Source organism: Vicugna pacos, chromosome 1 (assembly GCF_048564905.1).
Source record: "Vicugna pacos chromosome 1, VicPac4, whole genome shotgun sequence".
Lineage (NCBI taxonomy): Eukaryota > Metazoa > Chordata > Mammalia > Artiodactyla > Camelidae > Vicugna > Vicugna pacos.
Window position 1 is genome coordinate 72,851,187 of NC_132987.1, and position 27,273 is coordinate 72,878,459.

The 27,273-nt window shown below is 39.8% G+C and overlaps 1 protein-coding gene and 1 pseudogene across 2 annotated transcripts in view; one reads left to right on the plus strand and one right to left on the minus strand.

Annotated features, from left to right (window-relative positions):
- Positions 1-27,137, plus strand: part of CCDC191 (coiled-coil domain containing 191) — an 83,111-nt gene extending 55,974 nt beyond the window's left edge. The window contains exons 14-17 of one of the 2 annotated variants that reach the window (XM_006211384.4): positions 13,462-13,605; positions 17,215-17,367; positions 17,875-18,020; positions 25,526-27,134. In XM_006211384.4, coding sequence (XP_006211446.2) covers positions 13,462-13,605; positions 17,215-17,367; positions 17,875-18,020; positions 25,526-25,670 — 588 coding nt within the window. In that variant the 3' untranslated portion in view covers positions 25,671-27,134. Of the gene's footprint in view, positions 1-13,461; positions 13,606-17,214; positions 17,368-17,874; positions 18,021-25,525 lie in introns of both variants that reach the window. The other variant, XM_031681046.2, reaches the window with a different exon arrangement.
- On the minus strand, positions 4,028-4,777 carry LOC102529967 (ATP synthase F(0) complex subunit B1, mitochondrial pseudogene; annotated as a pseudogene).
- Positions 27,138-27,273: the final 136 nt, after the last annotated feature.

A 27,273-nucleotide genomic window follows, 5' to 3' on the forward strand; every position in this document is an offset into this window, starting at 1 on the left:
ATATATTCCAGACCAAGTCCTCTACTAGATATGTGATTGTAAATATTTTCTCCAGTTTGGGGCTTGTATTTTAATTCACTTAGCAGTGATTTTCACAGAGGAAGAGGTTTAATTTTGATGAAGTCCAATTTATTGATTTTTTTTCTTTCAGTGGATATGCTTTTAGTGTTATATCCAAAAACTAATCATCAAACCCAAGTCACTCAGATTTTCTCTTATATTTTCTTCAAGAAGTTTTTATAGCTTTATGTTATACTTTTAGGTTTATTGTACATTTGGGGATAATTTTTACATTAGGTGTAAAGTATGTGTCATGTTTTTGTTTTTATTTTTGCATATAGACATCCAATTGTCCAGTATTATTTGTTGAGAAAGCTGTCTTTTCTCTGTGGAATTACATTTATACCTTTGTCAAAAATCATTTGAGAGGGAGTGGCAGAGTGTGTGCTTAGCATGCATGAAGTCCTAGGTTCAATCCCCAGCACCTCCATTAAAATAAATAAATAAATCTTTTTTAAAAAATCAGTTGACTACATTTATGTGGGTCTTTTTGGGGGCTCTGTTCTGTTCTGTTGATCTTTGTGTGTAGTCCTTTGCTGATGCCACATTGTCTTTGATTGCTGTAGCTTTATAATCTTACAATCTCAGTGTGAATTTTCCCACTTTATTCTTTTTCGGAATATGGCTATTCTGGTTTCTTGATTTTTCTGTGTAAGTTTTAGAACAGTCTTGTCAATATGTACAAAAAAGCTTGCTACATTTGGCACCATGTTGTGATTGGCTGGGATCATACTGAATCTGTAGATCAAACTGGGAGAATTGACATTTTTACAACATCGAGTCTTTAATCTGTAAAGATGGTATAGCTCTCCATTTATTTAGATCTTTGATCTGTTTATGAGCTATGTTTGTAGCTTTCCACACATCTTATATATATTTTGTTAGATTTATACCCAGGTACTTCTTTTTGTGATGCTATTGTAAATAGTGTCTTTTTAAAATTTCAGATTCTGTTTATTCATTGCTAGTAGGTAGGAACACAATTCATTTTTGTATGTTGACCTTGTATCCTGCAACCATGATAAACTCATTAGTTCTAGGAGGTTTTTTTTTTTAATAGACTTTTTGGAATTTTCTACATAAAACACCATGTTGTCTGCCAATAAAGGCAGTTTTATTTCTCCCTTTCCAGTCTGTATACTTTTCTTTCTTTTTCTTGCCTTATTACATTAGCTAGGACTTCCAGTGCAAGGTTGAATAGTAATGAGAGAAGACATCCTTGCCTTATTTCAGATCTCAAGGGGAAGACTGAGTGTGGTCACCATCATTGTCATATATGTCATATATTTTACTTTCATATATACTATAAATACCCATCATCTTGTTACTATTATTGCTTTAAACAGTTATATTTTAGTGTAATTAAAAATAAGCTGAAAATTATATTTTACTTCATTTCTTCCATTTCTGATGCTCTTTATTTCTTTACGTAGATCTGAGTTTTTAACTATATTGTATTCCTTCTACCTAAAGAACTTCCTTTAACATTTCTTATAGTGTTGGTCTACTGGTAGTGAATTCCCTTAGTTTTGTTTGTTTGAGGAAGTCTTTATTTCTCCTTCACCTTTGAAGGATATTTTGACTAGCTAAAGAATTCTGGGTTACAGTTATTTTTCTTTCAACATTTTTAAAATGTGACTCTGTTGTCTTTTTGCTTGTCTGGTTTCTGGCAAGCAGTTTGCTTTAATTCTTATCTTTGTTCCTTTGTAGGCATCTTAGTCTGCTCAGGCTGCCATAACAAAATAGCTCAGAGTAGGTGGCTTAAACAGCAGAAATTAATTTTCTCACAGTGCTGGAGGATGGATGTCCAAGGTCAAGGTGCCAGCATTGTTGGTTTCTGGTGAGAGCTCTTTTTCTGGTATATAGTAGGTCACCTTCTCACCACATCATCCCATGTCCTTTCCGCAGTGCTTGCACACAGATGGAGAGATAGAGCATGTCAACTCTCTGGTGTCTCTTTTATAAGGATACAATCCCACCCTGCAGGATTTCATTTACCTTAATTACTTCTTTAGAGGCCCCATGTCCAAATACAGCCACACTTAGTTGGGGTTGGGGTTAGGGCATGAATATATGAATCTGGAGGGGAACACAAACATTAAGTTCATGATAGTAGGTAACATGGGTTTTTCCCCCCAGCTGCCTTCCAGATTTTTTCTGTCTTTGTTTTTTAGTAGATTGAATATGATGTCTAGGTGTAGTTTGTTTGTTTGTTTTCCCTTCTAGGTGATCTCTAAGTTCCGTGGGTATGTGGTTTTGTGTCTCGCAGTAACTTTAGGACTTATTTACCCATTATTTCTTGAAATGCTTTACCTGTCTCATTTTTTTCCTTTTCCTTCTCGGATTCCAGTTATGCTTGTATTACATTGTTTGATATTGTCCCACAGCTCTTGGATGCTCTGTTGTTTTTTTCACTCTTTTTTTTCTCTTTGCATTTCAGTTTGTGTGATTTCTATTGCCCTGACTTCAAGTTACCTGATTCTTTCCTCAGCTGTGTCAAGTCTAGCGATAAGCACATTGAAGGCCCTCTTGGTTACCATGTGTTTTTGATTTCTAGCATTTTCATTTGACTATTATAGTTTCCATGTCTCTGGTAAAATTACTTATCTGATCTTAAATGATGACCACCTTTTCCACTGGAGTCTTTAATATTATCGTAAATTATGTAAAACTTCCTCTCTGATAGTTCTAACATCTCTGTCATATTTGAAGTCTTGTTCTGATGGTTACTTTATCTTTTCAGACTATGTTTATTTCTTGTCTTTTGATATCTTATTTTTGTTGTTTTTGAAAGCCAGACATATTGTACAGGGCAATAGGAACTGAGATAAATGAGCCATTAGTAGTGGAGATTTGTGTTAATCTAGCCAGGAGTTGGGCTATGTTGGAGGTTGTTGTTTCTATGGTTACCATTGTTGAGGTTTGTTGTTGCTATGGGCATCGTAGACTTCAGTTTTTGCTAGTGATTTTTTTTTTGTCTCCTCTTTTGGCTGTAGGTCTTTCTTTGTGCTGGTCCCCAGAACGAGTCTTTCTCTTGCAGTTCTTCAGCTGTACTCCACTGTTACTACTAGAGGTTTGCTAGTGTCCTGGTGGGCTGTGGATGAGGGGAGCATTCTCTAACGTTCTGATTAAGTCTCACTCTTTGGAGTGCACCGTATTGGGCATTCAGAAGAATTTCTGCTGCTTTCTAGGGGTAGAGCCTTTCCCTGGCCCTGTGTTCCCTCCTTTCAGTATCCAGTGTCTCAGTCTGTGACCTTAAAGCTCTTCCCTCTGTGAGGTTCCTCCTTCACTTAGGTGAGATACGGAAGCTGGTCTAGGCAGAGTTCCCTTCCTCCAGCTGGAGTGGCATTACACTAGTGCTTTCATGTGATGCTGCTTGCAGGTGAAGCCAGAGAAAAGAGTCTGGGCAGATTTTTCAGTGGTTGGTGTTCCTCTCCCCCAACCAGAATCACAGTGGGAACTCTGGATTTTCCCTGATCCTCTCTGTGAGAGCCTCGTGGATTTCTAGAGCAAGAAGGTGGGAATTTCCCTATGACTGTGACCCCTAGGAACTTCACCCTTCTCATGCCTGCCCACCCTTGGCTTGCAGCAAGTCACCAAAATTTAATCATCTTACTGGCTCGTGGTGTAGGATAGCTTCTGCGTCAGATATGCAAATGTTTAGGTGTTGTGTCTCCCTGAAGGTGCCTGTTTCCAGATTTGGGGATGGCTTCAGTTCTGGACAGACAGTGACAAATTCACTGTCTGTCCAGCTTTTTTCTTGCTGGAAGCAAACTGCTTATACAGAGCAAGAAGGATGAGAAATACATTACTGGCTAATAGGTTGTTCTATTTCTCTTACTATATCAAGGCCAAATCTTTTCTTTTTTTGGAAAGGTAAAATGTAACTTCAGTCTATAATAATAGACAAAATGATTTTGTCACATGGACTAGTTTCCATTTTATAAATCAACTGTTTGTAGCTGCCTCAAATGAGATAGATGCATTTATAGACTGGCTGTGTTTGAGCTTTCCTTGCAAGCAGCTTTAGATCTAAAATGCACTTGGTAATTGTCTTCTTTTGCTTCTGGGCGAAGATGCTCTGCGCAAGGTGTTTCTCTACCCAGTTTATCATGTGGTCATATTCTTTTTGATGCATCATTTTCTGCACAGGCGATTCTTTACCTCCTTGTATACTTTATATAGTTGTTACCAGTTAGCAATCTCCAAGGCCATAGCAGTGTTATTCTTCTGACCATCAAGAAGATAATGACACTTCTGAACCAGTGCCTGCTGTGAATTTTCCAAATCCGTTGCATCCTGGATGAGTTTGCTGGAAGCCTGGCTTCATCTCTTCTAGGTGGGCAGTTTTTTGCTCTTTGAGTTTATTAGCAAATTGTACAACAGAGGGACCATATTTTCTCATTACATAGATGAGCAAGCCTACTGTTTGATATGATAGAAAAGGTCTCTAGGGCAATCACATATATTTATTTGGATAGAAAATACAAGATAAGTCCTGTGACACCAGTTTTAAGATAAAGGATCTAGAAGAATTTCACAGGGATACGCCCATGACAAAGTCCTCCATGTTCAGGAAGAAGTGGTTCAGGGTCAAGACTGACTGGCCCCTGGGAAAGATTCTTGTTACCTACAATTCCCCTGGACCTGGAAGTGCTGCATTCTTCAAAGAGGGGGCCACAGTAGTGATGACAGGAAGTACCACCTGCAGCAGCATGGTCACTGGTGGTCTGAGTGGGTGGCTTAATGTCCCTGTGACCCTGACAGGATAGCCTGTCTAGTGCAGCAGTAAGATAGCCACTCACAGGTCTCCCACAGCGACCTTTTGAAAATAAAAATCTGAATTCCTTTAAACATCCTATTGCTTTATTTTTATTAAAAACTTACTTTTTAGAAATACTTATCAATAACTTTTATGGGTGTATAAATGTGCTTTTCCTTGATATACAGTTGGTCAAGTTTATGGTTGAAAAGATAAATTCATTAGAGAAAACCAGGCAGGATGAGAAGTCTTTCATGATTGCCTAACAAGCATATTTATTCATTTAACAAATGTCTGTAGAGCACCTACTACGTGCTCAACATTGTCCTAGGTAGCAGAATACAGCAGTAGAGAAGACAGACCATAGCCCTGTCCTCGCAAGTCTTATGTGCTAGTTGTGGAAAACAGGCTGTAAGCAAGCCAACAACTAAAGAAGTAGAGAAGAAGAGGTATGGTGGGGAAAGCAACATGGGAAAGGCCTTTCTGAAGAAACAATGTTTGAGCTTCCAGATGCTGAGGAGGCCTCTGCCAAGGTCCACTCGGGGCCTTGAGAGATGTTGAATGTGAGATGCCTATTGGACATCCAAATGGATACATCTAATAGGCAGCTGAATGTATAAGCCTGGACATAAAGATTGTAGTAAGGAATCTGGGAGTCAACAACATGTCAATGTTTTTAATGCTCTGGAAGTGAATGAAATCAACTTAGGACATAGTCTGGAGAGAGAGAGAAGAAATATGAGGATTTAAGACCAAGTCCTAGGGTATATGAATAATTACTCAGAGGGTGAGGAGCTAATGAGATAGAAAACCTGGAGAATCTTCTGTTGAGAAGCCGACAGGAAAAAGTATTTCTGGAAACAGGTGACGGTGGTTAACCAGGCTACATTCTGCTGGATTCAATTAAAAAGAGGATAGATAAGTGACACTTTGATTTGGCAATCTGGAGATTATTCATGACATAGACAGGAGTGTTTTCAGTGGAGTTGCTGGGAAGAAAGCCCCATTTCAGGGAGCTGAGGAGAGAATAGGAGGTGGGGAAACAGAGACCATGCATGTAATAGGGGTCACATGGGATCAAAGAAGGATTTGTTTCTCTTGATGATTGGGAATTTTTTTTTTTTTTTGGTGGTGGGTTGTTTTTTAAAGATGGGAAATACTAGCACATATTTGCATGTTAATGGGAATGATCTAGTAGTGAGGGAGAAATTCATGATTTCAAGAGAGCAAAAACTATAAATTACAGGAGTGCATAAGTGGGAATATGTTCCAGAGCACAATGGAAGGGTGGCTTTAATGGATGGAAAGCGGAGAGTGCAGGAGTGGTGTCAACTGCCCTGTATGATTCTTAATTCTTGCTGTAATTCCTTGTTTGTCTTTCAAAGCAGTAGTGAGATACACACACACACACACATACATATACATTTATATATGGATATATTATATATGGATATGTGTAAATATATTCTTTGAAATGAGTCTTATTTGTTGCATGTCATTTGTTGAATAATTCAAATCAGAAAGACACCGTGATTTTGTATCCCTTTTCAGCCTAAGTGAATTTTGCTCTATGACACCCTGGCTGCATAGATCCCCAATGTAAGTGCCATCTCAAAGCAGACAGCATCATTTCATGCAGTCCTTCCAGTAAATCTTAAACGCATGTGTTATAAACATTCTACATACAAGGAAATGAAAAGTATAATAATACTAATGAAATACAATCAACTTTATTGAGGAATCCTTAATCAAGGGAGGAAATACACATTTAAATTAAATTTCTGTGTAAGAATACAAGATTTTGACTAAAGCAGATCTCTGATTTATTAAATATTTTTCTATTTTTCCATGGAAAAGTAGACTTTTAAAAAGGCTATTTTTCCCCACAAGCCATCACAAACGGTTTTCTTTTGGAGCCTAAAATACCAGCAGTAGAGTTGTAATTCTAGGGAGATCACTTAGGTGTGCTTGTGAACAGGGTTGGCCAAGCTATAGAGCTTCTGCAGAGGCTTACTGTCTGTGTTAGGTTCCTGTCTGCAGGTTGCAGCTGCTGCCTCGATGCTGCAGGGACATTTCAGTGGATGTGAAAATGGCCAGTTTTTGTTTTCTTCCTTACTTAGCCCTCCACTTCCTCTTGCTAGTTGTAAGAAAATTCTCATAAATAATTTTTATTTCTGGCCATACAATTCAATATCTCAAGCATCTGTAATAAAGATTATAAAGGTAATTTTGGTTTAATGCTTTAGAAAATATGGAACTTTCATATTCATTGAGGAATTGGTACAGATACAGGTAGTTTAGATTGGAAGATAGAGCAAATCTCCCTTCCATATTAGAAATGTTCCAATGACTTCTCTATTTTTTCTTTATTGAAGTATAATCAGTTTACAATGTTGTGTCAATTTCTGGTATACAGCAGAATGTTTCCATCATACATATACATACAAATATTCCTTTTCATATTCTTTTCCATTATAGGTTACCACAAAATACAGAATATAGTTCCCTGTGCTATATGGTAGAAACTTACTGTTTATCTATTTTATATATATTAGTTAGTATCTGCAGATCTTAAACTCCCAGTTTATCTCTTCCCACCCCCTTCCCCTAGTAACCATAAGTTTTTTCTCTATGTCTGTGAGTCTGTTTCTGTTTTGTAAATAAGTTCATTTGTGTCTTTTTTTAGATTCCACTTATAAGTGATATCATATGGTATTTTTTTTCTCTTTCTGGCTTACTTCAGTTAGAATGACAATCTCCTGGTCTATCCATGTTGCTGCAAATGGCATTATTTTGTTCTTTTTATGGCTGAGTAGTATTGCTGTGTGTGTGTGTGTGTGTGTGTGTGTGCGTGCGCGCACGCGCGCGCACACACATATATAAATACATATATGTAGTCTCAACTTCTTTATCCATTCATCTATGGATGGACATTTAGGTTGTTTCCATGCCTTGGCTGTTGTAAATAGTGCTGCTATGAACTTTGGGGTGCATGTGTCTTTTGGAATTATAGTTTTCTCCAAATATATGCCCAGGAGTGGGATTGCTGGATCATATGGTAAGTCTATTTTTTTTAAGGAACTTCTGTTTAAGTTTTTTAAGTGGCTGCACCAATTTACATTCCCACCAACAGTGTAGGATTCCCTTTCACCACATCCTCTCCAGCATTTTTTTATTTTTAATGATGTCTGTTCTGACTGATGTGAGGTGATACCTCATCGTAGTTTTGATTTGCATTTCTCTGATAACTAGTGATATTGAGCATCTTTTCACATGCCTGTTGGCCATCTGGATGTCTTCTTTGGAGAAATGTCTGTTGAGGTCTTTTGCCCATTTTTTTATTGGATTGCTTGGGGTTTTTTTGCTATTAAGCTGTATGAGCTTTTTGTATATTTTGGAAATTAGTCCCTTGTCATTCACATCATTGGCAAATAGTTTCACCCATTCTGTAGGGTGTCTTTTCGTTTTGTTGATGGTCTCTCTTTTTTTCTCAGAGAAGGTTTGGACAATTAGGTAGCTTGTCAGAACCAGCCAATTCACCACAACAGTTTTCTTGAAGTGAAATTGTGGGAAATAAAGAAAAAGAAGCTTAAAATAAGTGTTTTTGTGTATTTACTGCATAGATGACAACTACTGTGAAGACAGTCTAAAGTCTTTGTTATTGCTCTGTGACTTGCATGAGTGACACTAGACTTTTAATGCAGTATGGAATATTTTAAAATTTGAATAAGGTTATTTATATATAAATTTCTACCCCATAATCTGAAGGAAAGGGCTATATTGCTAGGTTGCCCATAACAGTGAGGGAAAAATACGGATTGCTCCCCTAACTGAATGTTTTCCTTTCTAGTAACTCGCTGAGATGTAAGTCATTTCTGTGAATAATGCTGAATAAATCCAAGGATGTGCATAGCCCTGATTCTTGTAGGATTCATGAAGAACTTTTCCTCACTGTCTTGGCAGAATTGTTTCCTTTTTTTTTTAATGCTCCAGAGTTATGTTACTACGATTAACATAATTTTTAGTGGTTATATATTCAAATTAAATTAGCTATTTGTTGAGTCTTTAGATCATTGCATCTTTACTTTTTCTTCAGCTTTATTGAGGTGTAATTGACAAAATTGTAAGATAAAAGGTACATACATATACGATAATTTGATACACATATGCATTATAAAAGGATTCCTATCAAGTTAATTAACATATCTATCACCTCATATATTTTCTGTATATGAATAAGGTCTGACGACCTAATGTATAACATGGTGACTATAGTTGATAATATTGTATTGTATAGTTGAAACTTACTAAGAGAGGAGAACACTTAAGTTCTCTTAAGAAGGATTTCTCCCACCCCTCAGGCACAACCACCCTACTCTGTTTCTGTAAGTTCAACCTGTCTTTTTTTTTTTTTCCCTAAGATTCCACATATAAGTGAACCACTCAGTATTTCTTCTTCTCTGTCTGGCTTATTTTACTGAACATAATACCCTCAGGGTTTATCCATATTATCAACAATGGCAGGGTTTCCTTTTTAAGGGCTGAATAATATTCCACTGTATATTTTTTAGTGCTTTTTTAATCCATTCATACATCAATGGATACCTAGTTTGTTTCCATTCCTTGGCTACTGTGTATAATGCTGCAACAAGCATGGAAGTACAGAGATATCTTTGAGATAGTAATTTTGTTTCCTATAGATATATACTCAGGAGTAGGATTGCTGGATAATATGGTAGTTCTATTTTTAATTTCTTAAAGAACCTCCATCTGTTTTCCATAGTGGTCGTACAAGTTTACATTCCCCAACAGTGAACAAGGGGTTCACTTTTCTCCACATCACTAGCATTTGTTACCTCTTGTCTTTTTGATCATAGCCATCCTAACAGGTGTGAGGTGATAGTTCATTGTGGTTTTGATTCGCATATCCCTGATGATTAGTGATGTTGAGCACCTTTTCACGTACCTTTTGGCCATTTGTATGTCTTCTTTGGACCAAACATCTATTCAGATCCTTTACCCATTTTTTTCAAATGAGTTATATGGGGTTTTTTGCTACTGAGTTATATGAGTTATATTTTGGATATTAACCTTTTATTGGATATGTGGTTACAAATATTTTTCCTATTCCATAGGTTGCCTTTTCATTTTGTTGTTTTGTTTTGTTTTGTTTTGCTGTGCAAAAGGTTTTTTAGTTTGATATAGTCTTGCTTATTTATTTTGGCTTTTGTTACCTTTGCTTTTGGTGTAAAATCCAAGATTATGATTACCAATTCGGTCTCCTTACTAGTAATTGGTCTGTTCAGATTTTCTAATTCTTTGTGATCCATGTTTCTAGAATATATCTATTTTTTCTAGGTTATCTAACTTGTTGCCATTTAATTTTTCATAGTGTTTTTATGATTCTTAGTATCTCTCAGTTATCTGTTGTAATGTCTTCTCTTTCATTTCTGATTTTATTTGTCTTCTCTCTTTTTTTCTTAGTCTAGCTAAAGATTTGTCTATTTTGCTTATCCTTTTTAAAAAAAAACAGCTCTTAGTTTCTTTGATCTTTTCAATTGCCGTTCTATCTCTGTTTCATTTATTTCTGCTCTGATCTTTATTTCCTTCCTACTACTAACTTTGGGTTTAATTTGTTCTTCTTCTAGGTCCTTGAGGTGTATAGTTAGGTTGTTTTTTTTGAGAGCTTTCTTTTTTCTTAATGCAAGCATTTAAACTTCCCTCATAGAACTGCTTTTACTGCATCCCATAAGTTTTGGTATGTTGTGTTCCCATTTTCATTTGTGTCATTTTTTAATTTTCCTTTTGGTTCCTTATTTGACCCATTGATTGTTCACAAGCATGTTGTCAAATCTCCACATATTTGTGAATTTTCCGGTTTTCCTCTTGTAATTGATTTCTAATTTCATAACATTGTATTTGGAAAATATGCTTGATATGATTTCAGTCTTTTATAATTTATTGAGACTTGTTTTGTGGCCTAACATCCTGGAGAATGTTCCATGTACACTAGTACACTGCTGCTGTTGGATGAAATGTTCTGTGTATGTGTTAAGTCCCTCTGGTCTAATGTGTCATTTAAGTCCATTTCCTTGCTGATTTTCTGCCTAGAAGATCAGTTGTGTAAAGTGGGTTATTGGAGTCCCCTACCATGATGGTATTGCTGCCTAGTTCTCCCTTCAAAATGTGAGTATTTGCTTTATCTATTTAGGTGCTCCAATGTTGGGTGCATAAATATTAAAATAATTTAAAATCCTCTTGATGAATTGACCCCTTTATCATGATATAATGACCTTCTTTGTCTCTTGTTAATAGTTTTTGGCTTAATGTCTATATTGTCTGATATAATTATAACTACCCCTGCTCTCTTTTGGTTTCCATTTGCATGAAATTATCTTTTCCCATCCCTTCAATTTCAGTCTATATGTATCCTTAAGGCTGAAGTGAGCCTCTCATAGGAAGCATATAGTTTGGTCTTGTTTTTTTTTTAACCCATTCAGCTACTCTGTCTTTGAATGAAGAATTTAATTTATGTACATTGAAAATAATTATTAATAGGTGTATAATTGCTATTGCCATTTTGTTAATTATTTTCTAACAGTTTTGTTGTTCCTTTGTTTCTTTCTTCCTCTCTTGCTTTATTCCTGTATGCTTGGATGATTCTCAGTAGTGATATACTTTGATTCCTTTCTCTTTGTATTTTTTGCATCTACTGTATGTTTATGCTTTGTGGTTATCATGAGGTTTAAATAAAACATTTTGTAGTTATAATAGTCTATTTTAAGCTGATTACTTTGAATGCATACAAAAGCTTTACATTTTTACACTTCATCCCCTCCCCAGTTTATGTGCTTAATGTCACAATTTACATCTCTTTATATTGTGTATCCATTAACAAATTATTTTAGTTATAGTTTTTAATACTTTTGTCTTTTAACCTATCCTAGAGTTTTAAGTGATTCACCTACCCACCATCATTACAATATTAAGAATGTTCTGAATTTAACTATATATTTACCTTTCCCAGTAAGTTTATACTTCCATATGTTTTCATATTACTAATTAGTATCCTTTCATTTCACCTTGAAGAAGTCCATTTAACATTTCTTGTAAGGCTGGTCTAGTGGTGATGAACTCTTTCAGCTTTTGTTTGTCTGGAAAACTCTCTCTCCTTTCATTCTGAAGAACACCTTTTCTGGGTAGAGTATTCTTGACTGGCAGCTTTTTTTCTTTCAGCATTTTGAATATAACATCCCACTTCTCTGGCCTACAAGATTTCTGCTGAAAAATCCACTGATAGTCTGATGGGAGTGCCCTTATACATAACAAGTTTCTTTTCTGTCGCTACTTTTAAGATTCTCTCCTTTTCTTTAATTTTTGACAGTTTAAGTATAAAGTATCTTGGTGTATATATCCTTAATTCATCTTATTTGGTACTTTTTGGGCTTCCTGGATCTGGATATCTGTTTTTTTCTCCAAGTTAGGGAAATTTTCAGCCAGTATTTCTTTGAATGAGCTTTCTGCCCCATTTTCTCTTCTCCCTAGTAACTCCTGAACTTGAGCCTGTTCCAAGACCTATCATTGTCCCAAAGGGAGGGATCTCAGTCGGCATTTTGATGCAGGCTGATTAGAAGCTGTACCCTCAGGCAGCTGCTGAGAATGTAGGTAGTTAAGACCCTTCCAGGGAGAAACTAGATGTGTGTTTTTCCTGCTCCCTTTCACTGAACCCAGGTGTATAAGCACAGGACTGGGTGGCCAAGGTGGTGGGAGTGGGGTTCTCCTCTGCCCATTTAAAACCTACTCATTTGCTACAGTCCTATGGGACTTAAGAATATAAGTTTCATTGGCAATCCAGGGATCCATCCCTTGGGTGGCAGTCAAAAAATTAGGGTGCCAGATGTGTGTACAAGCTCCTTTCAGAGAGATGCTGGCAATCTGACTTTATCTTTGGAGTAAACCAGAGGGGAAAGGCAAAGGAAGTACCCAGAGGCTCCCTGAGCCTCTGGAGAGGATGCAGCCAGGCCCTCTAGATGCTGCTCAATTAAAACTTGGACTCTCAGGCAGCAGCTTGTAATGTATGTAGTCAAATCCCTTTCAGAGAAAGACTGGGAGACAGGCTTTTTTGCCTGCTTTCTTGGGGCTGAGCCCTAGCAGGATAGCCACAGTGAGTACTCACACATCCATTAAGACCTGTTTCTTTGTTTGCTATAGTCTTGTGTGTCTCATGACACATGCCTTGTTGGCTTTCAGAGCTAGGTGTCTTGGCAAGGGCCATCCCTTGCTTGAATGGTTGTCTTTAAAGTTGGTTGCTAGGTGTACAGTCCAAACCCTTCAGTCCTCAGGGAGAAGCTGGGATTTGGGAGTTCCCTCCCTATATATTGCACTGTGGCAGGGATGGGGCTTATGGTGAGAGCATGTCTAAGCCTTTCCTGTGGCTGTTTTCTGTGTATCCATGTGGGTATTTTCTCATTTGTCTGATATGGAAAAATCACGCAGCTAGTTTCTGGATTTCTTTCAGAGGGAATTGCTCCCTGTGTAGCTACACATTCAGTGCATCCAAGGGAGGAGGGACATTCACAAACCTCCTGTGTCACCATCTTGGGTCCTCCTTGGCATTTTTCCTCTTTTATTTTTTCCAGAAAGAACTAGAGAAGCAGAAGAGAATTAAAAGGAACCAGCAGCTGGAAGCAGTAGCCAAAGAACATTATGAAAGGGTGTTGCTAAGAAGAAAAGGCCTGGAACCTTGGAAGAGGTTGAGATTGCAAAGCAAGCAAAACGTCCAGGTATAGTGTCACACTCTGAACCCCTTAAATTAGCAAGTGGGCTTTTCAAATAGGATAAACACCCAGTTAGGCTTTGGAGGTTGTTTGGTGATTTAAAAGTCAGAAAGAAAAAAAAAAAGTCAGAAAGATAAATGAGTTGAGTGTGTGTATTTGTTTTGGGTAGAAGTTTGGATTTGGTCTTCCAAGGTAGATAAAGATTTCTGTAATTGAATAGGTTAAAGAAAAAACTAGAGCAAATTTTTGATTAGAGACCTATAAGGTGAGATAAATAGAGGCCTTTCTCAGCTTCAGCAATGTATAGCTCTGTAATAAAGAGAAAAATAATTATCATAAGGTGTACTAATCAGGCTTCTGCTACAATAAAGCTGCCTAACAATCAGCCTCAGCACATCATGGATTACAGCCCAGCTGTTTATTTCCCATTCACGTGTCTGTGGGCCAGTCTGGATCGGGCTCAGGTCTCTCCACAGCCTCTCTTTCTGGCTCCAGCAGTTACTCGGGGCGTGCTTTTCACCTGGCAGATGTCTGACATGTAAAGGCCAAACCCAGTTACGTGAACACATATGAAACGTCTGCCTGTATCATGTTCACTAACATTCCACTGGCCAAACAAGTCACAGGGCCAAACTCAAGGTCACTGAGCAGAGAAAGAGGCCACATCTATTCCCCTGGGAGGCAGGATGAAAACACATGCAAGTGTGAGTGTATAATCTTATTATCAGGAACAGTAATCCACTCTGCCACACAGACAAATGAAATCAAATCCCACTGAAATTCAGATACATCCAGTGCATAGAATAGGGTGTTAACTACATGATCAAGAAGCTCTAAATAAATAAAATGTTTTCTTTAGAATTCTATTTAATAATAAGTTTAGTAATGCATGCTGGTTATGACTACTCTTACTTACACATTTGGTCAGGTTAATACTGAAAAGTAGGTTAATGTTTTTGGTTATGGAAGCCAGGATTAAAAATGAACAGTAATGTTCTGTATCCTAAGAATCTCACTAAAGTCAGTACCATACCTTTGTGAATGTGACTTGGGCTCCTGTTTGGAGGCCTGGGCCCATCTGTGCCCTAAGCCATTGCTGTTTTGCTTTGGCTTTTTCCTAGTAATGATGTGGAAGGGCTGACCCTTAGTCTTCTGAGTGAATGAGTCTGGAAATGAAATTTGAAATTTGAATGGAAATTTGCTTCTTGTAATATACTACCACAAAGACTGGTTATATCAGATATTTGTTATCCAGTTGAGTGCTCCTAGTTTTGTTTTATTTTATCTGATTGTTGTCTGTTGTTTTTAATTATTAATACACAAAAGAAAAGCAGACAGGGAGTGGAAAACACTCTAACAGACTTATCAGCTCTGCTTTTTTGGTCCCTGATTTTGACCAAGTAAAATCAAGAAAGGTATAAAGTTTAGAAATAAAATAATCTATGAGTAAATAGCCAAATTAAATTTTTAAAAATTTATTCATAAGAATGTAAAAATAGAAAAAGGAGTTTGAGCTCAAAATGACAATTATAGGTTTTAAATATTTAAAAATCTAATTAAAATAAAAACAGGAAAACACAGACCTGAAACCAACATTTCCAAACTTTCCTATCCATAACACCATTGGAGAAGTTAAAAACAAAAAAATGCATCTCTCTGTTCCCACCTCCAGGTCTTCTCAGTGGGTCTGGGGTTTTGGCAAAGTTGGGATGGAGGACAGTGTGTCAGGGAATCTGCATTTTTAAAAAGTAACCCAGGGGGTTCTGATACCAGTGACCTGAGCACCACATTTTGAGAATCACCTCTCTAGTTTGTAACAAGTGTGTCAGTCTCCTATTGCTGTTAGAACAAATTACCCCAAATACAGTAGCTTAAAACAACAAATTTATTATCTTAAAATTCTGGAGGTCAGAAGTCCAAAATCAGACTTACTGGACCAAAGTCAGTGTGTCAGCAGGACAGGTTCCTTGTGAAGGGTCCCAGGAGAGACTGTTTCCTTGCCTTTTTTAACTTCTCGTGGCTGCCTGCATTCATTGCCCACAGTGCCTTCCTCGACGCCACAGCTCACATTGATGCTGATCCTCTTACAGGGACTCTTGTGATTAATTTAGGGCTCTTCCATATAATCCAGGATCATCTCCCCATTTTAAGATCCTTTACCTAATCACATCTGCAAAATCCCTTTTACAATGTAAAATAACATATTTCCAGGGTTAGGATGTAGCCATCCCTGAGGGCCACTATTCAGCCTACCACAAAGAATAATGGAATTTTAGAACATCAGCAATTCTCTCATCTATTTCAGTTTGTAAATAAGGGAGCTGAGCCTTAGAGGAGAACTGACTTGCTAAGGTTACAAGCACACTGGTTACAAAGCTAGAACAGAGTTCAGCAACGCCTTCCTCCAAAACTCCTGCCCAGTTCGGGTGTGTCTTTTATGCTATATAGAAATCAGAGGTGTATTTAGATACCAACTGTCAGCTGAAAGTAAAAAAAATAAAAATAAATAAAAGGAGACATTCTGGAGGACAGTAAGAGGAAGGGGCAGCTTCTTCATCCATGAGAGTCGGCTCCCAGGAAGGGATAGAAGAAATTAAGAAAGAAAAGGGGACCAGTTAAACAGTTCCTGGCTTAACATTTTCCCCCTAGAAGAGTTATTTAGCATTCCCCTTAAATTCAAATGTGCTGTATTCCATTTGTTCCAACAACCATTTCAGAACTTTTAAGGGATCTTCTGACCATCTTTCTCTCCCTGGATCTCTGTGTTTTCCCAGAGGATGAAGCGCAGGAAGGAGGGTAGGGGGCTGTATGTTTCTGGCTCCCAGGTGCCACAGAGACTTCCTGTGACGGGGATTTAGGCCACTGTGTATGATTGCCAAGGGACTCGCCTGAATCGGTCACATGCACAGTGCTGTGGCAGGACGAGACTTAGAAAAATGTGTAATTGTCTGGAGAGGACCAAACAGAGGGCTTTTCCTTCTGACCTCTTGAAAGAATGTAACAGTTACTTTTTTAAATCTACAGAGTCTGAGTTGTGTGTTTATTCTGTTAGAATGATACTCTGAGCCTTTTAAGTTGGTAAGACATTAAATTATTCATCATGTTATTTTTCTATCAAAAGTTTTTGTGGTTTATTAATAATGTCTAAATTTCAGTGCTTGTGGTAGCTCATTCTGCACAACTAATTGAAAGTATTGGCATTTCCTCAATTAGACAGTGGTTAACTACGTAATAAAGAGAAGTTTGTTAGGGAGTTGCTGCCCAAGCTCCAGGAGAACAAACCAAGAATGTTGCCAGCCACTCGCTTCAAAACTCAGTGCAAGTGACATGATGGTTTTGGAGGTTGTTTATTCCATGTCCTTAATAACCAGCCAGTCACTGTGGTCTTCAGGGAGTCAGCACTGAAAAGCTATGCATGTTGTGAATCTAAAATCCCTGTGTAATACAGCCAGCAGTCAAAGCTTTTAGGACATAGGCTGAATGTCTTTAAGATTATTCTCTCTGGTAACTGCCTACATGTGGTTTACAGCATCACTTGCCACAGTGATGTGTATTTCCTTTGATGTTTTAAGATATAAGGAATAATTTCCTTTTCTCTTTTAAAAAATTGTTCAGGTGGCCAAAGAGCATCACTCTTTGGCCCTCCAGAGGAAATGCCTGCTGACCTGGTTCCAGTGGAGTCAGGAAAGCCTGGCTAGGAAAGTGGCCCGGGCTGATCAATTTTATGACCAAATACTGCTTAGGAGAGTCTTCCGGAGCTGGCTGCAGGTAAGGCCACAGGCAAGGGAGTTGTAAATACGTGTCTCTGCTCAACCCTGTGTAAGAAAATCAGGTGCACTCCAGCCGTCAACAGGCATGGTGTTCTTTCAGGAATAATATGGAAGAGTCAATTCATTGCTTTGAAATGAATTTGAAAATGTCAAATCAATTTCTTTTTTAGTATAAAATCTTAAGCACATTTCCTTTCACACACAGAGTGTCCCTCCACCTGTAACATCTCATTACATCAGCTTTTATTTTTATATTAGTTTCTTGTCCCATAATTGCTTAAGTGATTTTACAAGAAACCTGTCCCTTTAGTTTTGTTTCCGTTCCTCTGACTCCATTATCTTCTTAATACATTACAGAGGATATGACCTGAGCTGATACGTTAGCCTTTTTCCTTATGCCTCCAGTGTCCGTTGTTCCTTTGTTTTGTCTTTCTCTTTTGTACTGTTTATTTGCTCGAATTCTTTGTGATATAATGTCTCACTTTTTTCCTGTCCTCGTCCCCAGTACCTGATTGATCTCGAGGAAGAAGTACAAAAACTGTGTGCACAGTTTCTTCAGAAGAAGGTTTTCCGGGCCTGGTGCAACATGGTCAGGGAGGCCAAGATCGATTCTCAGAACAAGCACAGGACTGCGGTGGAGCACAGTGACAGGTGAGGCTTTGATCTTTACAGAAAAGTCACTCACTGGCTTCACAACTGCTCTGCAGTACATTCTGTGCCTGGAATGGGTCTGAAAAGCTGAGGCAGAGGCTAGGAGAGCTGGGCACTTGGAGATACCGGGCAGGGGAGGGAGTCCCAGCTCGCCCCCGGCCACATGGGTGCAGACAAGATAGGCAATCCCCTGGCACTCCAGGGGCCCATCTTTAAAATGAGGAGGTGGAGGAGGATGCCTGCCCTCCCTCCCTCACAGGACTGGCAAGAGAATAAAGTGATGGGAATACCTGGAACACACCTAAGCAGAGGTGCTGTGTTCTCTGTCATATAGTTTTAAGTTTTAAGTTTCTTTCTTTTAAACATTATCTATTGTGAAATATAACACAAATATAGAAAAGTGGTTAAATAATGCAAATAAAGCTTAATATCCAGAACTTGTATAAAATGGACACCCTGGTTACCACCGTGAGGTCTAGGACACTGCTGTCCTCTGAAGTCCCTCCAGCCTCCTTCCCAGTCACAGGCCTTGCCTCTCCCTCCTAGAGGTAAACTATTCTCCTGACCTTTGTGGAGAACACTTCCTTGCACATCTTTTTATTTTTACCTCCTAAGTATGCAGACTTCAAGGCTTGGAACTTTATAAAAGTAGAATCATACTATGTCTTATTAATATTTATAATATAGTGATGTCTTTAATTCAGAGTCCTTGAGGAGTTAAGTATTCCATATACGTACACTTTTTCTTTGTCTTCTAACTTTAAGCATTTTGGATAGGAATGTTCTAAATTTCCATCATGCACTTCCCTTTGAGAGTAAACAAGTGACCTGCCTGCCCTTTTTTGGGGATTTAATGTCATTCCTTCCAAGCATCAGTTACCATGGTGGGCCCGTGCGTCCAGGTTCTGAGGTGTGCGGACAGTTGTGGACGTGTAGACGTGTCCCTTTTCTCACTACACTGACTTTTGGTTGCCTTGTTTTCATTTGTGGAGTGGTGTGTGTGTCTGTTTTTCTATAAGTACTCCTGTTGTTGTCGCTGAGAGGGGGCCCACCTCCAGCAACACCTGCTCATCTTTGTTTAGAGATACTGAAATCCGTGGGCTGGGAAAACATAAGCAAGTTGATTCTAATTTTGTCTAAAATAAATAGGCAATGAATCAGGGGATTCAGAGGACTTGCCTTTGAATAAATGCTTGCATTTGAACCTCCCTGGTCCTCGTTTATACGAGGATAACCACAGAACCACAGTCTTTATGGGGTTGTTGTAAAAACAAAACAAGGTAACAAGGGACCTCAATTAATGCACTGCTTGGCCCAAAATAATAGCTGTTTTTTTGTTTATTGTCATGTTAATGTATTATTATTAAACATCTTTTGTTTTCCGCTTCTCAGCTGCCAAAAACAGAATGAAAGACTCCCTGGGGCAGCTGCCTGATGTGACAGGACAGTGAGGGGGCTCTCACACACCACCTCATCTGACCGCAGTGTAGGCCGGAGGGGAGGGGGGCGGACATCAGGATTCCCGTTTTCAGGGGAGGAAACTGAAGTTACAACCAGGTTGGTGAATTGCCCAAGGTGCTCAAATAACAAATGGTGGACCCTGGACTCCGTCAGGTTTTCTGACTCCAAATCATTCTCTTCTTGCTAAATCAGTCTTCTTCCCAATTTTTCTAATTCGATCTCATCTGTCAATTAAAATAAAATAGTAAGATGATGGTCCTATTCAGGGTTTGAAGTTACGTAATCGGTATGGGAATCCAAGAAATAAATTCTCAGCCAGGGTCTACCTGATGTAAAAGCACTGCTGTGACTTCATCCCTTCCCACGCATCTCCTCGTTCTCCCTGGTCCAGCCCCACTGGCCTCTCCCAGTGCTCCTTGGACAAACCACACTCATACCTGCTTCAGAGCTCTCATGTGACCTGTATCTCCTCACCATTCAGGTTTCCACTCAAATGCACACCACTAGCCTCCATCCCTGTCTGTCCAATAACCTGCCCTGTTTTCTTCATAGCACTGAAGACTCTCTGAAATTATCACTTACTGTTTATATGTTTGTTGTCTGTCCGTCCCCACCACATCTTGCTCACTGCTGTATTCTCAGCATGACAGAGCCCAATACATGGGTATGTGATAGATACTTTGGTACACGACTGAATGAATGAGTTTTACTGCAGGAATGATACTAATATGTAGTTACAGATCTTTTAAAAGGAACTTTAACACTTAAAATTGACATTCAGAGTTCTTAATTCAGTTTTATTTGAATGAAAGAATATAGACTTATAAAAAGTCCGGTATTTTATACATGGCAGGACTAAGAGATGTCAGCAGACCTAAGTCTTCATCATCAGCAGGCACTGTGTTGCTGTGCAGTTAGAGCCCAGCCATGCACTTGCCCAGTCCTTCCCAGCTGAACCAGTACTTCTGGGTAAATTTCTGATATTGCCTTGGTACTGCAGTTCTTAACTACTTTGGAGTCTTAGAGCCCTGTGAGGTAGTAATGAAAGTCACAGTGCTCCCCAGAAAATGCACACGTGCACACCACACAGAGCTTCACACAAAACGTCAAGGAGCTTGTGGACCTCAGGGGGATAGATGTAGGTAGATACTATAAATAAGCACAAACCAGTGACTGTGACCATGCGCTTTAGGAGTTCAGAGGACGGGAAAATAAATGGAGGTGAAGATGATCTACGAAGATCCCCCCAAGGGGCAGAGCATTTCAGTTAGGGTAGAATAGTAGGAGCTAAAGTGTAGAAGTCAGAAAATGGGAGTGTAGCCCCATTTAGAAAAAGGTGTGAACAGCAGGTGAGAGTGGGCAGTGGGGTCAAGGACTGGGAGTGGGTCATACGGCCGAATACAGGAAGCTGTAAGTGATGGACTGGATGGATGGAAGAAAGCAGATGAAGCAGCGCCACTCCTTGAGGCTCCCGTTTTGTTTTTAACTTAACAATAATACCTCCTCCAACAACAACAAAAAAATCAACATTATCAGAAACATCAAACAGCCATCAGCCATAAAGTTAATGGAGACTGAAATACATTCTAGGGGAGCTTCATTAAAAGGTCAAGAAAGCCAGAATAAATCCCATCTATGCCTCTAGTTGTGAAAATATAAACTTAGCTATTCTTGCCTCTGCCTGTACTCAAGATGTGTCCTCTTCTAGGAAAGCCATTTCTTTGCCTGATAAAAATTCAGCTCAGGAGGGATCAAGATGGCAGAGTAGGAATATGTGGTGCTCACCTCTCCCAGAAACACATCAAAAATACATCTACATGTGGAACAATTCTCACAGAAAACTGGAAACTGGCAGAAGATCTCCCATATAACCAAAGCTGCAAGAAAGATCTCCACATAACTGGGTAGGATGGAGAAGAGGCATCAGGCCAGGACCAGCACCCCTGGGAGGGATCTGAAAAGAGGAGGTTTGCACAGACGGCACCTCGCCCTGGGGAGGGAGCAGGTGGAGCCACAATCTGGGCATCCCAGTCCTAGGGTCCTGCACAGAGGAGACAGCCCCCTTGGCTGCTGGGAGAACTGCTGGGACAGAGAGAAGGGCTGGAGAAGCCTAGACTCTACTTTCAAGCAGCACACACAAGTTGTCTTGCCAACAGCCATGGCGAGAGAGCCTTGCACCGGTGGCTCCACCTTCCCGGACTCCCTAATCAGAACAGGGAGAACACGTCTGCCCTGCCCCCTCCACACCCACTTGGTGCAAGATCTGGGCCACCTGGGCGCTGGGAAAAGACTTGGTCAAGCTACACAGAGAGCGCCGGGGAGCCTGGGGTGTGATTTCGGTGGAGTGGCAGCAGCCATGGTCAGCGTTCACCCGGACAGGACCCCAGGAGCACGTGGTGGTTCACCCTCCTGCCGAGCAAACACTCCATACTGTAGCTTAGTGCAGGACCTGGGGCAGGCAAGCCCAGAGAGAAGGCTCAGCCTAGCTGCTCAGAGACGGCCCAGGGGACTGGGGTGTGAGCCGGGTGCGGCAGCAGCAGCGGCCACTGTCAGAGCTCACTCCTGCGGTGCTGCAGGAACACACCAGGGTTCCTCTCCCAGAGCCACCCACTCCGCACCACAGCTTAGCACTGGACCTGGGGCAGACAGGGCCTGGGAGAAGAGTGCCACAGAAGCAGCCCAGATCTCAGGTGGCAGCACAGCCACATCACTTCCTGCAGCCACAATTCCCTGACCCCCAGCCCCAGCCTCGTGAACGTTCCAGCCCCACCCAGTCCACACCACACCTTGCACTAAATGTGGGACAAACACAACGGGAAGAGACGTGACGTTGGGCTGCATCTGAGCAGAGCCATGGACACCTACACAGGCGGAGCACTGGACCTCTAAGTGCACGAGCCTCCTCCACTTCAGCGCTCCCCCAACTCCGGGGTAGGGCACGCGCTCAGGGGAATGCAGTCTGATCGGGCCTCACCCTCAGGGCTTCTACTCCAACAACTGGGGACCTGACAGGGCGGCAACTGCCACCGAGCAGAGAGGAAGTCCTGCCTCACGCTCTGCTTGGGATTTAGATCCCCCAACACCAGCCACCCCCCATCAAGGTGATAACGGCCAGCACACCCTGAGGAATGACGTGGCTGGCATCCATATCAAAACCAACCCTCGCACCAAAAATACTGGACACAAACAGTCTACACGGGGATGCTCCCACATAAAAACACTCTTTCAAGTCCGGTAGATAACTTTCTCTGTCTCTATGAAATCAGGAGAAAAACAGTTAAGTAAAATGAAAAGACAGAGGAACTGGTCCCAATAAAAAGAGCAAGAAAAATCCCTTGAAAGAACAAATAATGAAACAAGAGCTCACCAGTCTACCAGATTCTAAGTTCAAAAATATGGTAATAAAAATGCTGACTAAATTAAGAAAGCTTATCAAAAGAAACACAGATCACTGTAACAAGGAACTAGAAACTAAAAAGATGAACCCATCAAAAATGTAGAATTCAATTTCTGAGATAAAATGCAATCTAAAAGCAATGGATAGCCAACTAAATGACACAGAAGAACACATAAGTGATCTGAAAGATAGAATAATGAAAATCACCCAATCAGAACAGCAGACAGAAAGACAAATGAAAAACAAATAAAAGCAACATACAAGATCTATGATTACTCTGTAATCAAAACAGAGTAGTACTGGCACAAAAACAGGTCAGCAGAACAGAACAGAGAGTCCAGAAATAAAGCCACGCACCTGTGGTCAATTAGTATATGACAACGCAGGCAGGAATGTACAGTGCAGAAAAGACAGTGTCTTCAACAAGTGGTGCTGGGAAAGCTGTACTGCTTATATGTAAACCAGTGAAATTAGAACATTCCCTCACACCATATACAAAAATAAAACTCAAAATCATTTTAAAGACCTAAATGTTAAGATATATCACCATAAAACCTCCTAGAAGAGAACATAGGCAAGACATTCCTGGACATAAACCGTAGCAATATTTTCTTAGATCTGTCTCCGAAAGCAAAAGAAATAAAAGTAAACAAATGAGATCTAATCAAACTTAAAAGCTTTTGCATAGTAAAGGATACTATCAACAAAATGAAAAGATAACCTATGTAATGGGGGGAAATATTCACAAATGACAGGACTCACAAGGGGTTAATATCCAGAATAAACAAATAGCTCATACAACTCAATATCGAAAAAACCCAATCAAAAAAGGGGCAGAAGACCTAAACAGACATTTTTCCAGAGACACACAGATGGCCAACAGGCACAGGATGAGATGTTCAACATCAATAATTATTAGAGAAATGCAAATCAAAACTGGTCAGAATGGCCATCATCAAAAAGTCTACAAGTAATAAATGCTGTAGAGGGTGTGGAAAAAAGGGAAGAATCCTTGTACATTGTTCATGGGAATGTAAATTGGTGTATCCACTATAGAAAATAGTATGGAGTTCCCTTATGAAACTAAAAATACAGCTACCGTATGATCCAGCAATTCCCTCCAGGGTATATGTCCAGAAAAAACAAAAACTCTAATTCAAAAAGATACATGCATCCCAATGTTCATAGCAGCAATGCTCAAAATTTACAATAACCAAGACATAGAAGGAGCCCAAGTGCCCATCAACAAACAACTGGCTTAAGGTGTGTGTGTGTGTATATATCCCCATACACAATATATATTTAACACACACACACAATGGAATATTACTCAGCCATAAAAAGAATGAAATAGTGCCATTGTGGCAACATGGATGGACCTAGAGAATATTATACTTAATGAATTAAGTCAGATAGAAAAACAAATACTATATGATAGCACTTATATGTGGAATCTAAAAATAATACAAATGAATTTATATACAAAACAGAAACAGACTCACAGACACAGAAAACAAACTTACGATTCTCGAAGGGGAAAGGATAGATGAAAGGACAAATCAGGAATATGGGATTAGCAGATACAAACTACTGTACATAAAATAGATAAGCAACAAGGATTTACCATATAGCACAGGGAATCATACCCAGTATCTTGTAATAATCTATAAAGAAATCTGTAAAAAAGGAAAAATGTTTTAAAGATTATGAACAATTTAGCATCCATTTAACAAATACCACTTTCTATTCACATGTAATAGTACAACATAAATAAAAACAATTCTATTCAAATTATCACTTTAAAATTACCTCAACCGCCACTAAAAATACAAATCAGTTATATATTAAAAAAAAAAAAAAAACAGTTCAGGCATCATCTCTTAAAAAAACTTCTGATGCTCCTCACCACCAGACCAGGCAGTACCCTGATCTACCAGCACTTACCTCCAGCCCTGCAGCCCCCACTGCACTGAGGTGATCTGTCCCCCAGGTGAACCCTTCCTGGGCAGACTGGTCTGCCTCTGTATCCCTGGTGCTCAGCTTAAGTGGGCACTAAGGAATCCCATAGTTGTGCTACTTTAAAAGGCCATCGCCTGCCTCCCTATGACAGCAGACACCACACGTGACCCTCCAGAACCAATTTTTCAGAACGTAATGCTAGGGTATCTTGTCTTCAAATTCCAAAGACCATTGTTGGAGGTGAGGTTACCAGTGGGCCGAGCACCAGGACCTTGATGCTTATAACTGGCACGTGCTGCATGTGCTTTCCCTGCGTCGCTGCCTGGAGGGCTTACGCCACTGGAGCCCTTACTCCGCTGTCCTGTCTTGCACACAGGGTGCGGGCTGCCATCAGGTCCCTCGAGGAGGACATCTCACAGCCTGCACTCAGAGGCCACCAGCTGCTCTGCTCAGGTGTCACCTCACAGAGGGCTTCACTGACCACCTGATGGAAAAGATAACCTACTAGTCACTCCCATCCTCCTCAGTTGCTCTATCTTTACAAAATTACTGTCTGAACCCATATTGTGATTTCCATACCTTTCGTATTTTGTTCACATAAAGATTCCTTCCATAAAGTTTTCAGTGCAGTTCAATGGAAAGTCAGCTTTTCCTTAGCATTTCACTTTTTTCCTTCTTATTCTTAAAGGAGGATTCTCTGGACCACATTTCAGACATGGAAGAAGTTTGCAAAATTTACAAAGGAAGAAAGAGGCAAAGAAGAAAGGCGAGAGCAGCTCCGTAGGAAGGTTGCTGAAATTCTTCCAGATTTCCGGATGTTTGCACCGCTGTGACTCATACAGCAGTCGGGTGCTCGGCCCTTGGGTGGGAGGAGGCCTTGGTGTGCCGGTGAACACGGACCAGGGCTGCCGACGGGGTCTGCATCAGTCCGCGTGTCTGTGTGTTATCTCCACCCGCTCACAGACACACATATACCTGGCTTATGTTCTGTCACATACCTCTTGGATCAGAGAAATTATTTTGTGACTTTGAACTTCCTTCTTGGTTTCTCGTGGATTGCTTGTCAGTCCGCTGAAGCATTTATCACAGCGGGACCATCCAAAGGAACAGTCGAACAGTCTAGAGCTCTGCTGTTCAAATGTATCCTATCTTATATATTTATAGTATCATAAACTTTAAAAAAGACAAGTGTTTGCTTGCCTGAGGCTGAGAAGGAAAATGGGTCCTTATAATGTAAGGTGAATTGCTGACAAATGTAATTTTAATTAAATACAAATTAAAAGTAGTGAGTACTTAGAAAAGGAGGGTCAGCTGTCTAGTACCTTAGCAGCAGCAACAGGCATTCTGCCAGACCCTGTCCCTTTTGCCCACCCCGATGGAAAACCACGGATCAAAAGGTTCTCTAGGCAGCTGCTGCCAAGGATAGCAGCGTGTCCTGGCTTCAGAGAAGTGGGGGCACCAAAGATACCTCTCTTCAGTGCACTCTGATAAGCAAGAAGGCAGTTCCAAAAGTTAGACTCTATCAAAGCAGCCCAGCAGTTTGTTCACGCTCCTGATTGCAACTTCTAAACAACACACTCGTTCTGTCTTCTAGTCCTCAGCTCAGTTTGATCTGTTGAGATACTTACCTTGAATTCAAAGAATGTTTTCATCTTTCTGTTGAGATACTTACCTTGAATTCAAAGAATGTTTTCATCTTCAAAGTGCTGAAGAACATAAAGACTGACAAAACACTCCTGTGAACTGTCTGAAAGGGTACCTGCTAGAAAAAAATCTTCATTACAAAATACATGTTCATTACAACAAATTCGTGTAGTAGATGCACGGGTAGTAAAATAAGAGTAAAATGAGAAAGTCCCTCAAGCCCCGAGGTAACTACTATTTGGTAAGTTGAAAATCTGAGTTTGTAAAATAAAATTGTGTGTGTTGCTCAATAAACTGTTATTGTCTCTTACTCCCTAGAAGGGCTATCTAGCTACAACACTTAGATCTGTTTTCTATGGAAGATGTGCTATGATTTTCTCAGATATGAAAGAGCACCCTACACCAAACTTGGTTTCTTCCACAATGTCCCTGTCCCCACTCATCTTTTCCTTTGATATGATTATACAGTCATCATCTGAAACCTTTTTAAGACTAATGGCCACTGAAGAAATGGGACTAAAAGTAGCTCATGGTTAACCTCTTTCCATCTAAATCACTGTTTTTTCTTATCTATAGTACAATTACAGAATATTGGCAGATATTAGCACCCAGAAATAAAATACCAATTTTATTTTCATGCCAAGCCTATAGACAAGGAAGGGTGAATTCCTCAAGTAAACCTGCCAGGGGCCTAAATAAATCCCATAAAGCTTAAGTTTTTTCTCTCTTCAGCTTTATTTTATTTTTATTTCACCTCAAGCATCAATTAGAAATTGAGTCTTAAGCAGCCCA